The following is a 13781-nucleotide window of genomic DNA, read 5'->3' as shown; positions in this document are numbered from 1 at the left end:
TTTAAAGAACCGAATGTTTTCCTAAAATTTTTGTTTAGGTTCAACAGTAAAACAATTAAAGGTTTGGTGCCAGTCCATTTAGATGTTGCATTATCAAATTTACCAAGAGCACTAAATTATGGAGGAAACATTCACTTCCGTCGCCGTGTACATGCGTGGCCTGGGTGGCACGTGATGCATCCCGGAAGCTGGTTAGGCCGCAGAGCAACAAAGATGGCAGGAATCGGAAGTAGCACCTACTGGGAAGGTAACGGAGCAAAATTCACAGTAAACTGCATTTACAGCCACATTTGGCAGTTAGTAAAATATACATAGTTTCAGCAGTTCATTTGCCAATGTGACTATTTAACTATTTATCTATGGTCTGAACACAAACGTGTCACTATCACAAGTTGCTCCCACCGAGCTAGCTAACATACCGTCACGTAAGTTAACGTCATTCTAAAATTGTCGCCGCTCTGACTCGGTTATCATCTCGGCATATCGAGAATTAGTTGGCTATTTGTGCGAACTGTTACTTACATTAACGAGCTGACAGTTTTTACAGTCTCCTCTATGTTAATGTAACGTTGAAGTAAGTTAGGTTCGTCAGGTTATTCCGGTGGTATAAGTTCATGTAAGCTGCTGTAATAACGTTTGTTTGGCTGTGGCAGTAAACCGTGAGCCGTCGTTAAGTGTTAATAGTGGTGGAAGAAATACTCCGATCTTTTATTTAGTAGAAATTGCTAATGATTAGCTACAAGTAGCTAAAATTCCAGCATTCAAAATCTTACTTACGTAAAATTACGGTAGCATTATCATTAAAATGTGCCTAAAGTATTAAGTAAAAGTGCTCATTATGGAGCGCAAACGACAGTGTAACATTATTATACACATAGTTTTTCGTTTCATTTCTCACCTAACATAAAGAGGAGAACATGCAGTTTTAATAAAGTGTGTCCAGAACAAAACGTATCCCCTCACTGTGTACAACACACTTTTTCATGCTTCCTAGGACTTTCAGCAACACAGCAACTATTTTTTACATAGTGTGAATAAAAAAGTAAATAATCAAGAAAATAACCAACAGATTAATCAATGAGACATGCATTTTTTTTTATTTTCACTCATTTATTCAGGATTTTCCTTTAAGACACAAGACACACTGTGTCTGTCCTCTGCCCCCACCATTCCCACCATGAATCCAAGTGCAAGATAGGCTTCATCATATTTTCTTTTCAGCTGGCTTTTTGGTTGATAAGGCTTACTGCCTGTCGTTTCTTTGTCTGCTTGCGCTGAATCACCTACTTTTTTTGTGGTCCATGTAACAAATTTATCCATTTACGTTATTATGCCCAATATGTACACTATTTGCCCTCTGTGTGAACGTTTCCTTATATTGTTGCGTGGCAGTTAACATGCCAACAATAAACCGTTATTGTTGCAGTATGGTTCCACTTTGAGAACCACTGGGTTAAGGTAAGCGACTAGGGAATGCATTATGTCCCGTTCACCAGCCAAAACCATACAGTGCTTGTTAATGCTGATTGTAGTGAACTGGAGGAAAACAGATGCTAACTCAATGTAAGTAATGGCGGCGGCAGCTGAGCTCTCTGTATGAAAATGGGTTGAATCTAACTACAAGAAACACAGCACTTTTCTGGTAACTGTGGATTTTTTTTAATAGTAGAAACATTGCATCATTGAGTACACATTATCAGTGAGTACTCAAATGTAAGTACTTGTACTTGGTCTGAAAACAAAAGTGGTATTGGTGCATCCCTAATTCACATCCAACCATGATTCAGAGTAAAGAGGAACTACAGCTCCTGCATAAATGTTGTCGGGTATCAAGTAAAAAATTGATTGATTTTTTTTACCTTATTACATACAGTACCTGAGTAAATCTACTTGGTGTCTTTCTACAACTAAATGTTAAAATGATGTGTCTGGATGTGTTCCAGATCTGCGAAAACAGGCCAGACAGTTGGAGAATGAACTCGATCTGAAGCTGGTATCCTTCAGTAAACTGTGCACCAGCTATAGCGGTTCTAGGGATGGACGTCGAGGAGACACGTAAGATCAAGTCTCTTTCAAAATCACAAAATAAAAGTAATACAGACATGTATTTAATGGTCTTAATGAACGTAGAAGATCAAATGTGGCCTAAGTCGCCGTAGTCAGAGGTCTTGGATATGTGTGGAGGCTTGCAAACACTGGAAAATAATCGCTATGTTCTTTTGGTGTAAAACCTAATATTTCATCAGTGAAACAATCAATAGCAGTGTATATTTTTGTTTTACTTATAAGAAACCTGTGAGATATTTCCTTTTGCAACATTTTTAAAAGCTAGCATAAACAACCAGCTTCAAGTTGAATTTCTAATTGTTCTCTGTTCTGTTTTCCCTTGTCAAGGTCCGACACCACCCCGCTGCTTAACAACTCCACCCAGGACAGGATGTTTGACACTATGTCAGTGGAGATCGAACAGCTGCTGGCCAAGGTTAAGAAACTTCTTGTTCAGTTGCTTAAGTGTTACTTAAATGTTTTTGATTGACTTCAACTTAAATAAAGGACTCATACCTTTTTCATACCACATTCAAAGGCAGACTGCATGCAACAAAAGATCATAGCAGAAGGGTAGAGTTTAACAGTATGATTTAAAGGTGAAACAACAGCTACACTGTTATCGTAATATTGTGCAGTTCTGAGCATAAAAGGGTACAAATGCATTTACCCATATACTGTGTTGTAACATTTGGCTAATTTGTATAAAGTGTACTTCCCTGAGTTGACACATGTTGTTTGTGTTGCTGTTTTTGTATTTTGCATATACATTATGCCACGTTGTATTGCAATTGTGTGTCGGTCTTTACCTTATTTGCTCTTCTTCTCATTTTTGTGATGTCTTTTCCATCCATGTGTCCCATTTCTCTGTCAGCTGACTGCAGTAAATGACAAGATGGCGGAGTACACCAATGCCCCGGGCATGGCTTCTCTTAATGCTGCACTCATGCACACACTCCAGAGACACAGAGACATCCTACAGGTTTGCCTCACGAGCATAGGTGTAGTGCTGCCTAAATGCACTGGAACAGCGCTCCGCTACTTTTTGTCTCCAGCAGAGGAAAAAGAATCTTTGTATAATCCGGTTGAAATTCATAATGCAACATGTTTTTGAGCACTTGAGGATCCAGTCATCAGTAAAGTGTGTGTCCTGCAAAATCTGATGCACAGAATTGGCATCCACGAGTGTTTGTTGTTCAACCTATATATGATGATGTGGATGGTTCACAGTGATACAGTTTATTGTTGAATACAGACCCTGTTTACAAAAAAACAAGTGATGGAACAAAACTCAGATTATCCAGACTGACAAACTAGAGCGCAATCTCCAGGAGGGGCCATGGAGACAAACATCAGATACAACGATCAGCAGCAGAAACAGACCGTGTTCTGTGTGTACGTGTGAGTGATTGGCTGTAGGTCTATATGACACAAGGAGGGCACAGGATGGCCAAACTTTGGCACATGCTGACCAGACGTGAGCCCCATGCAGACCAGACGTGAGCCCCATGCACAGCTGCTGATGTGCTCACTGTTGCTGGTTGACATGTAAACCAACATGAAGCAGGAGTTCAGTGAACAATCAGTATGTTTTCGAGTCAGTTTAACACTCGAGTGAAGAATATTTATTTTCCCTGTAGATTTAGGAGGCAACTGATGACTGGTCATGACAAATATGGTGGGGTAGGACAAATTTCCTTTTGTCATATTTTGGGTGGGACGTGTCCCCTGTAGAGATTACACCCTATGGATATAACATTGACCCTGTGACAAATAGCTACTAATTCACATTGTTATCCTGCCACACAACATTTGATCATGTGGGCAATTACAATTGCCACCATAGGAAAAGTATTTACATGACCCTTGAACCAAGCCACAACTTAACCATGTGTGCGCATGTGCATATGTGTGCGTCATGGGTGTGCTCCAGTACTTCATCAAATAGCACTACACCTCTGCTCAGAAGCTACAGTGTTTCAAGATGCCTCCTGGTGTTTGCTTTTTGTTCTTCCTCCATGCCTCTACATTTTCACTCTTACTTGTTTCCCACTCAGGATTATACCCATGAATTCCACAAAACCAAAGGCAACTTCTTGGCCATCCGGGAAAGGGAAGACCTGCTGGGCTCCGTCAGGAAAGACATTGAGTGAGTACCCAGTCGCCCCATGCTATATGATTAATTTGGCCATGTAGCTAATGCATCAGCCTGTGTCACAGCTGTGGGAATATGCTCTGTGTAGTTTATTAGTCACACTGCAAATGCAGTTCCAGTGCACAGAACTGTTGATACCTAATTAAATGGTTTGACTCTTGAAGGTACAGTAAATGGGTGTTGGAGCCAGTACTGTCTCTTATTATCTCACTCACAGGACACTTTATATAGTGCTACATTCAAAACAAATAACTTTATTGTGTGATGAATTAAAAACTGCCAAGCACTATTCGCAGTACTCCTGTGTTGTAGATCTAACTCCTTAGAGGGATAGTTGTTGAACCTTGACTTCCACTTGGCACATGCTTGAAGAATGTTGGCCATTAAAATCGAACAAGATTCATGGCCTCTTCGGCCTTGTATTGGGAAAGCGTATTCTCAGATTGGCTCAGGTTTGAGTGAGTGTATTAAAATGAGATTGAATCTCACCCAGACCATAACTCTTGTTTTTATTTTTATTTTTTTTTTGTAATGGCTTATTGATCTGTAGGTGAACAGCAGTGAGCATACTGTGAGGATTCCTATCGATCCCCCTCCATCTGCAACTGCCTCATACAGGCATCATACATGTTCCGCAGGCCTCACAGCCACTTTACATAACTCTTTCTAATTAAACTCTCATAATGCAACATGAAAAATGGAGCTAAAGCCCCTGGTGTGTCCATTTCGTGACAGGTTGTCAGTCCTCCTACTACATAATAATTTGCTTTCTTCAACTCTTGAGACAATGTACAGGGACATGATGAAGTACCTCACCACTGCTCATTTTTCAAAAATACCTTTTTGGACCACTGTATAGCTGTTTCTTAAAATATTACTAGGATGATCGTAGTTGTTGCTACAGCAGCTGCTTTTATTCATATGATTATTGTTGTAAAGAAAGGTTGAGGTGAGGATGCATCACTTTCCCCTTTAACATTTTTCTTTCTTTATGCATAAATGAACAAAGTATAATTGTTTCTTGTAGTTAAGCTTCCTTAAGCTAACCCAATTTAAAACTACCATACTTCTATCAATGCACCACCAAGACATTATTCTCTGATAATAATTGGAAGTCAGGCTGCACCTAAGCAATCAAAGTTTTAAGTGTACATTTACTCAGTTACATCCCAGGAGGTCACTGCTACATGGAACAGTTCGCTCACTCTTCTGATTAAGTGAAATTGCTTGGAGTGCCACTAGCCCTACTAATAGGCTCAGTGCTGATGAATCTAATGCATACAGATGAGCCAATGCTGTTGACCCAGGGTGCAGCCTAATAGTGACTAATGTGCCCAGGGGCTGGTAATGAGGGGAGCACATCTGAGGTAGGGGAATTAAAACCGCTGAGAGGTCGAGTCGTGCTTTACATGACACAGTTTCTTTTGAAAAGCAATTTACCCCTGACCTCAGTGACTCTCATTAGTGGGGGAAAATGGAACAGGAGGCCTTGAGAGTAAATGAAAGTCTCATGGACGGAAATCAAGGCATGATTCCTTGAACCGCCCTGAATGAAATGCAGCTAGTGAGGAATAACAAAGGTGTGAGCTACCCTTATCACTAACACATTTCTTCTGATAGCTATCTATCTACATAGATAGATGTACATATATATAAATAAAGTCTGTTTCTGTTGCTGATCGTTTGTCTCCATGGCCCCTCCTGGAGATTACGCTCTAGTTTATCGGTCTGGATGACCTGAGCTTTGTTCTGTTGTTTGACTTTTGTAAATGGGGTCTGTATTCAACACTAAATTGTGTCTCTGTGTTTAGTCCAACCATATATGTGATTGGACTAAACATAAACTCTCTCGGGTGCTAGTTCTGTGCATGGGAGCATGCATTGTTTGACTCAGTAACCACACCTTAGATTTTATTGTCACATCTTAGACCATTTTGCAGGACATACACTTTACTGATGATTGGATCTTTAAGCATTCACAAAAAATTTACATTATGAATGTCAACTGGATTATGCAAATATTCTTTTTCCTCTCTTGGAGAAAAAAGTGGTGAAGCGCTGTTCCGTTGCATTCCGGCGGCACTACATATATGGTCAGTTCTTGGCTAGAGCAGCTTAGCCCTTATAACGTAACAGCATAATAATAAAATCAATCATAGCCAGTTTTTATAAACAGCTTTAATGTAATATGCTGCAAAAATAGTTGTTCTGGAAAGCATCATGTTGAAGCCAGTTTGCTGAGATATTGGTAGACCTACAACAAATTATTGGTATTGTTGTGATAAGTGTGTGTGCTGCAGCTGAGCCTTTTGTCAGGTAGAGGGCAGTAGAGATCTTGGGCATGGAGTAAACCTGGTCAGCAGACTCTTCACTCCAGATTTTTAAAACATGTTAGGGCTGCTTACAGGTCACACACAAAAAATCCATACCAATTTAATAAATAGTGCACTTGTGCTCACTTATGCAAGCACCTAAATAGCAGTAGGACATTTATCAACTACTGTATCAATGTCTTGCAGTGTGCTCACACACTCAGCTGTGCCTTTCACAACAGCAGCATGGAGCAGAGCTGAGTTCAGACTTCACACTCCCTCTGCTCCTGCTTGGATTCTAAGCGTCAGCAACAAAAGAGACAGCCTGCCTGTGATTTACATCGGTGCCCTTTTACAAAAACCTTGCTGGATTAATGAAGCCAGCTGTCAGTACAGGCAATACTAGCCCCACAGCGGCATCAGCTGTGCTCGTGGGGCAGCCAGCTCACCCTCAAGGCAGCCACTGTGGAGTGCATATAGTATTTCCATTCACTGTCTTTGGATGGCGCACTAGGGACGAAGTAAGCACATTCGTTCTTGGGCTGCTTACAGTTATCTGGGTGGGGCGGGATGTTAATGGTATATCTGTGTACATACTCTTATGTTAGACTTCCTTCTCCTCCCTTGCTCTTTATCGCGTTCTCGCCCAACAGGAGGGTGGGGCTGTGTTAAATGAGCAGAAACCCAGGAGAGCACTGAGAGTCAGCTGTTCAGGGATGGTGATAGCTCGAGTTGCATCAAGGGGAACTAAAAGAATGGGTGTGATGTGTTTGCTCTGCGAGTGGTATAACAAGCCATCCATTAATGTTGACTGCTTTGCTACCAGATAGCTGGCGCTGCTTCGTTTTCGTGACAGGTTGTCAGTCCTCCTACTACATAATAATTTGCTTTCTTCAACTCTTGAGACAATGTACAGGGACATGATGAAGTACCTCACCACTGCTCATTTTTCAAAAATACCTTTTTGGACCACTGTATAGCTGTTTCTTAAAATATTACTAGGATGATCGTAGTTGTTGCTACAGCAGCTGCTTTTATTCATATGATTATTGTTGTAAAGAAAGGTTGAGGTGAGGATGCATCACTTTCCCCTTTAACATTTTTCTTTCTTTATGCATAAATGAACAAAGTATAATTGTTTCTTGTAGTTAAGCTTCCTTAAGCTAACCCAATTTAAAACTACCATACTTCTATCAATGCACCACCAAGACATTATTCTCTGATAATAATTGGAAGTCAGGCTGCACCTAAGCAATCAAAGTTTTAAGTGTACATTTACTCAGTTACATCCCAGGAGGTCACTGCTACATGGAACAGTTCGCTCACTCTTCTGATTAAGTGAAATTGCTTGGAGTGCCACTAGCCCTACTAATAGGCTCAGTGCTGATGAATCTAATGCATACAGATGAGCCAATGCTGTTGACCCAGGGTGCAGCCTAATAGTGACTAATGTGCCCAGGGGCTGGTAATGAGGGGAGCACATCTGAGGTAGGGGAATTAAAACCGCTGAGAGGTCGAGTCGTGCTTTACATGACACAGTTTCTTTTGAAAAGCAATTTACCCCTGACCTCAGTGACTCTCATTAGTGGGGGAAAATGGAACAGGAGGCCTTGAGAGTAAATGAAAGTCTCATGGACGGAAATCAAGGCATGATTCCTTGAACCGCCCTGAATGAAATGCAGCTAGTGAGGAATAACAAAGGTGTGAGCTACCCTTATCACTAACACATTTCTTCTGATAGCTATCTATCTACATAGATAGATGTACATATATATAAATAAAGTCTGTTTCTGTTGCTGATCGTTTGTCTCCATGGCCCCTCCTGGAGATTACGCTCTAGTTTATCGGTCTGGATGACCTGAGCTTTGTTCTGTTGTTTGACTTTTGTAAATGGGGTCTGTATTCAACACTAAATTGTGTCTCTGTGTTTAGTCCAACCATATATGTGATTGGACTAAACATAAACTCTCTCGGGTGCTAGTTCTGTGCATGGGAGCATGCATTGTTTGACTCAGTAACCACACCTTAGATTTTATTGTCACATCTTAGACCATTTTGCAGGACATACACTTTACTGATGATTGGATCTTTAAGCATTCACAAAAAATTTACATTATGAATGTCAACTGGATTATGCAAATATTCTTTTTCCTCTCTTGGAGAAAAAAGTGGTGAAGCGCTGTTCCGTTGCATTCCGGCGGCACTACATATATGGTCAGTTCTTGGCTAGAGCAGCTTAGCCCTTATAACGTAACAGCATAATAATAAAATCAATCATAGCCAGTTTTTATAAACAGCTTTAATGTAATATGCTGCAAAAATAGTTGTTCTGGAAAGCATCATGTTGAAGCCAGTTTGCTGAGATATTGGTAGACCTACAACAAATTATTGGTATTGTTGTGATAAGTGTGTGTGCTGCAGCTGAGCCTTTTGTCAGGTAGAGGGCAGTAGAGATCTTGGGCATGGAGTAAACCTGGTCAGCAGACTCTTCACTCCAGATTTTTAAAACATGTTAGGGCTGCTTACAGGTCACACACAAAAAATCCATACCAATTTAATAAATAGTGCACTTGTGCTCACTTATGCAAGCACCTAAATAGCAGTAGGACATTTATCAACTACTGTATCAATGTCTTGCAGTGTGCTCACACACTCAGCTGTGCCTTTCACAACAGCAGCATGGAGCAGAGCTGAGTTCAGACTTCACACTCCCTCTGCTCCTGCTTGGATTCTAAGCGTCAGCAACAAAAGAGACAGCCTGCCTGTGATTTACATCGGTGCCCTTTTACAAAAACCTTGCTGGATTAATGAAGCCAGCTGTCAATACAGGCAATACTAGCCCCACAGCGGCATCAGCTGTGCTCGTGGGGCAGCCAGCTCACCCTCAAGGCAGCCACTGTGGAGTGCATATAGTATTTCCATTCACTGTCTTTGGATGGCGCACTAGGGACGAAGTAAGCACATTCGTTCTTGGGCTGCTTACAGTTATCTGGGTGGGGCGGGATGTTAATGGTATATCTGTGTACATACTCTTATGTTAGACTTCCTTCTCCTCCCTTGCTCTTTATCGCGTTCTCGCCCAACAGGAGGGTGGGGCTGTGTTAAATGAGCAGAAACCCAGGAGAGCACTGAGAGTCAGCTGTTCAGGGATGGTGATAGCTCGAGTTGCATCAAGGGGAACTAAAAGAATGGGTGTGATGTGTTTGCTCTGCGAGTGGTATAACAAGCCATCCATTAATGTTGACTGCTTTGCTACCAGATAGCTGGCGCTGCTTCGTTTCTGCTCCTTTATTAACCAGAGATTGTACTGTGCTGTAATGAGAGGACAGAATCAGTGGTCTTTCACACATAATGCTTAGAATTGTAAAAGAATTGTAAGGTATAGTGAACAAATCAGCAGTTAACAGTTTTACACTTCTCAGAACCCTTTTTCAAATTTTAATGATATGAGCTCTTAAAAAAAAATTCTACACAAACAGTGATCACTGAGTGGCTCTTTTAATGACTCAGTTGCTCTGCTCCTCTTTTCTTCATATTTGTTATTTAAAGCTGTTAAAATTCTTGAGGTGAAGTGGGTAGATAATGGTTTGAGGAATTAAGAAGTGGGAGAGAGGGAGAGGAAGCAGCTCCTGTGGCCCTTTCTCGTTGCCCAGCAGGTCATTGTTAGCTGTGCTGTGGCAAGCCGAGCTGTGACCAGAGGTATTTCTATTGCTGCTTCATAGTGGAGAACCAGACTGGCACTGCTTTGGAAGCAGGATGACCATCTCTGCCCTTCCAAATTGTGTTGTTACACTAAACTAATAGGCTCAATATGTGTGGTCCTGCAAGTGACTAGAGACAAGGCACAATGGTTTAAAGCCTTGGCTTTGTTCAGTTTTCACTTTGGTAGAAGCTCCTATGTTAAATAAGGTGGTTTTTCCACTTTGACCATCCAATTTTAGTTAAAACATTGTATTCTAACTTGCTCTACAACCGTAATGATGCTGTATTTGGTGTGTTAAATTACCGCTAAGTCAGTGCAAACTGATTATTTCTGGCTCCTTTCTACCACAAGAAGGTTGTTAGTGTAAAATCAGGTACAGGGAATGTGGCATTGGCACCAACTGCTATATGGATCTTTTTAATACTTGACTAAGAGACCCAACAGGTCTTTGTCATTGCAAGATTGCAATGAATGCAAAAATGATGGCCAGTCTCTTAGTGGTTTCAAATGATGTGTCAGATTACACAAGTAGCAGATATTATTACATAACTTTGTTTCATTTGTGACTGTTTGTTTTTAGCACTGTGTCTGTGTGCCTTTTTCAGGACATTCAAGAGTGGCTCTGGGGTCAACAACAGGAGAACAGAACTGTTTCTAAAGGAGCACGAGCATTTGAGAAAGTACGTTCCAGCACATTCATTTGTCATATAAAAAAAAAATGAAATAACTAAGATCACAACCTGTCAGTTCAGAGCAGAGTTTTAATGTTATTTATTATTTAGTAATCAAAGCTGGGATGAGCCCAGCCTTTTGTAATAACAGTGGAAATCATTGCCATCGCTGATTGTGGCTTGGTTGTTACACCCTGGCACCCCTTGGTACTTTTCTCTTTTTGCTTTTACTTTCTTACAGATAAGAAGTTTTCATTGTTTCATTCATTAATCTAGAGTCTGACATGTAAATCAGGACAGAAAATGTAGACAGTGTTTAAGTGCTTTTCTAGTTAGTTCAGACAAGATCCTTTGTGCTAAATTCATACACTGTTGATGAAAAGATTGACAGGAACAGGTTTTTAGATTTAACTGTAAGGAAACAAAATCAAAACCTATTTTCTACTCTGTTACATAACTCTGCATCTTTAAGCTTTGAAAGGTTAGGTACATTTTTCATACTGACACAGCAGGTCAAACCATAATCTGCCAGCAACCTCACTAGTGTCCTCCTGTCATTTGGCTGATTTTCAAGCACTGCAGAACAGCTTGAGATAGTAAAGTCTGCATGCATGTACCTGCGTGTGAGAGGCACCTTGTCTGGAAAGTAAAAGTAGAGGTCAGCGAGACACACACAAACAAATCACAAATAAACCACAGTAAAGAGCTTGCCCAAGCTTATGGATGCCATCTGATAATTTGGACATAGCCTACATTTACAACACAGTCTGATTGATTTTTCTCTGTGGCTAAATGTTTGTTTCCTGTTTCAACCTCTCAAAGGAATAATGCCTCAGTTATTCCCCATCAAAGACCTCTTAACTCATTTCACAGCAGGCTTTACCTGCTCTGACATGGCATAGCTGATGTGTATCTCGCAATTTATAAAATGAAAAGGGATTTATATAATGACACCAATATCTTTTATATAATACAGTGCAGTCCAAAAGAATAACCATGACATTTTTTTAACACAAAAATGCAATCCTGCATTGTTGTTGGACAAAATACCGATCTGCATTACTTTGAAACACCATTACTGTTGCAACATACACTGAATTGTTTGGCAATTTGTCTGGGTCAGCAGATTCCTTAATCAGAATGAGTTAAAAATAAAGAAAATGTAACACAAAAAAATCATGAATATGAAATGGATCTGTAGAATGTGGTGAGTCTGAGAATCCAGAAATCTGTGCTTCATGTAAATGTTCTGATAGGCGACTACAGTGTACATGGATACATGCTGGAGGTAATCCAGAAGGTATCACATAGGATTCATACTGGAGGATTTTGTGGAGTATTGTACTGTATTGACAGCTGAGGCTGAGGACTCGAGGTTTAACAAGAGTAGCTGCAGAAAGCCACCGCCCCTATAAGTGAATTTATTAAAGATGAATCCCATTAGCATTCTGTCAGTGCAGCTCTAGAAAGGTTTTCTTAAGTCACACAGTTGTGAAGTTGCAGTATAATATTCTGGGAAGGACCCATGTGAACACTTGAATACTTTCATGTGCTGAAGCAGTGAGAGAATCATTCTTCTGTCTTAAATGAGTGAATCATATACAGTAGTTACTCAGTCATGTTGCGTATTCTGGTTTCATTCAGGTCCAAAAATGAATACATACAGGAGTGACCAGCGACACATTGTGCTGAACTTCTGCCAGCTAGCGGCCATCTGCATTCCCAGCAGTCAAGCTCACGTGCCAGTCTAGCACAACTGGTCATGATATCAATAATGAAATTATCTTACTAAGCCACAGTCCATATTATAGGGCTTCCCCAGTCCACTGACAAAGATGAGTGGGGAAAGAGATGATTGGAGAAGAGGATCACGTTACACTCGATTGATCCTGTTAGAGCCATAAAACAGGAAAGGGCTAAAATGTATTAGTGGGCAGAGCAGTGGTTCAAAGTCTCACTTAAGACAGAGAAGATGAGAGCATAGAGTTCAGCTCTTTCTCCTTTTCTCATGACACATTCTGGGATGCTCTGTTGTCAAAAGGCAGTTTAAAGGACATATTGTGAATAATAAAGTGTCTCGTGAATTGACATGATCTGTTCAGCTTAAAAAAATTGTTTTTGATAAGTTGAATTTAACATTCAGTGGAGTGACTGTGGAGTTGTCATTTTGCAGCTCAGCCTGTGATGAAACCCTGTTTGTGTTTGGCTTTTTGCCTTAGACAAGTGATCCTGTAGGAGGATTAAAATCCCCTGCCTCTATCATGGTTTTAGGGTAGATAATGTAACATACGACGGTCATACACTGGTGTAAACAATGCATTGTGTGTTTGAGTCTATAATATATTGGATAGTGCTACTGGCATGGCCAACCTGATGAACTAAGTCTAATCACTTCCAAAAAAAAAAACTAAAGAGCAAGTACCTTCCAGTTAATCAACAAATGACTTTGGTGGACAGAGTGTTTGCCAACCTGCATTCATTCTCAACACAGAATGGACAGAATGGTTGTGTGCATCAGTCTGACCTGCCTGTGCATTAGGGCTGAAAGCTGCGGTTGCAGGAGATGGTAAATAAGAGTGACATAAAATACTAAAGAGAGAGTCTGAGAGTTTGTAAGCTGTCACTTGATGCTGTTTAGTTATTAGAAGTGATATAAGTGCTGCCCGTATTTCTCTTTATCCCTGTAGATGTGTTATTCTGTCTCTCTCTGTCATAAAGGCCAGTGTTCATGAATAAACTAAAGGGTGGAAGGGGCAGGTCCATTTAAATCTCATGCTGGAACAGCTCTAATGGCAGTGGTCACACTGATGAGGACTTCCTGCCAAGCAGAGTATTTGGACACAGCTGCAGTGTCAGCGCGTAGCAAGGCAATCTAAAACCTTGCACTGACACAT

The 13781-nt window shown here is 40.7% G+C and overlaps 1 protein-coding gene across 2 annotated transcripts in view; it reads left to right on the top strand.

Annotated features, from left to right (window-relative positions):
* The first annotated feature begins 132 nt into the window (after nt 1-132).
* gosr1 (golgi SNAP receptor complex member 1) overlaps nt 133-13781 on the top strand; it is a 21732-nt gene continuing 8083 nt past the window's right edge. Inside the window, exons 1-6 of one of the 2 annotated variants that reach the window (XM_020600200.1) lie at nt 133-247; nt 1944-2055; nt 2395-2482; nt 2921-3028; nt 4104-4195; nt 10822-10896. In XM_020600200.1, the coding sequence (XP_020455856.1) occupies nt 175-247; nt 1944-2055; nt 2395-2482; nt 2921-3028; nt 4104-4195; nt 10822-10896 (548 nt within the window). In that variant the 5' untranslated portion in view covers nt 133-174. The other variant, XM_020600201.1, reaches the window with a different exon arrangement.

This window comes from Monopterus albus, unplaced genomic scaffold (genome assembly GCF_001952655.1).
Source record: "Monopterus albus unplaced genomic scaffold, M_albus_1.0 scaffold45.1, whole genome shotgun sequence".
NCBI lineage: Eukaryota > Metazoa > Chordata > Actinopteri > Synbranchiformes > Synbranchidae > Monopterus > Monopterus albus.
Note: the sequence above shows the minus strand (reverse complement) of the source record. Positions and strands in the feature narration are given on the sequence as shown.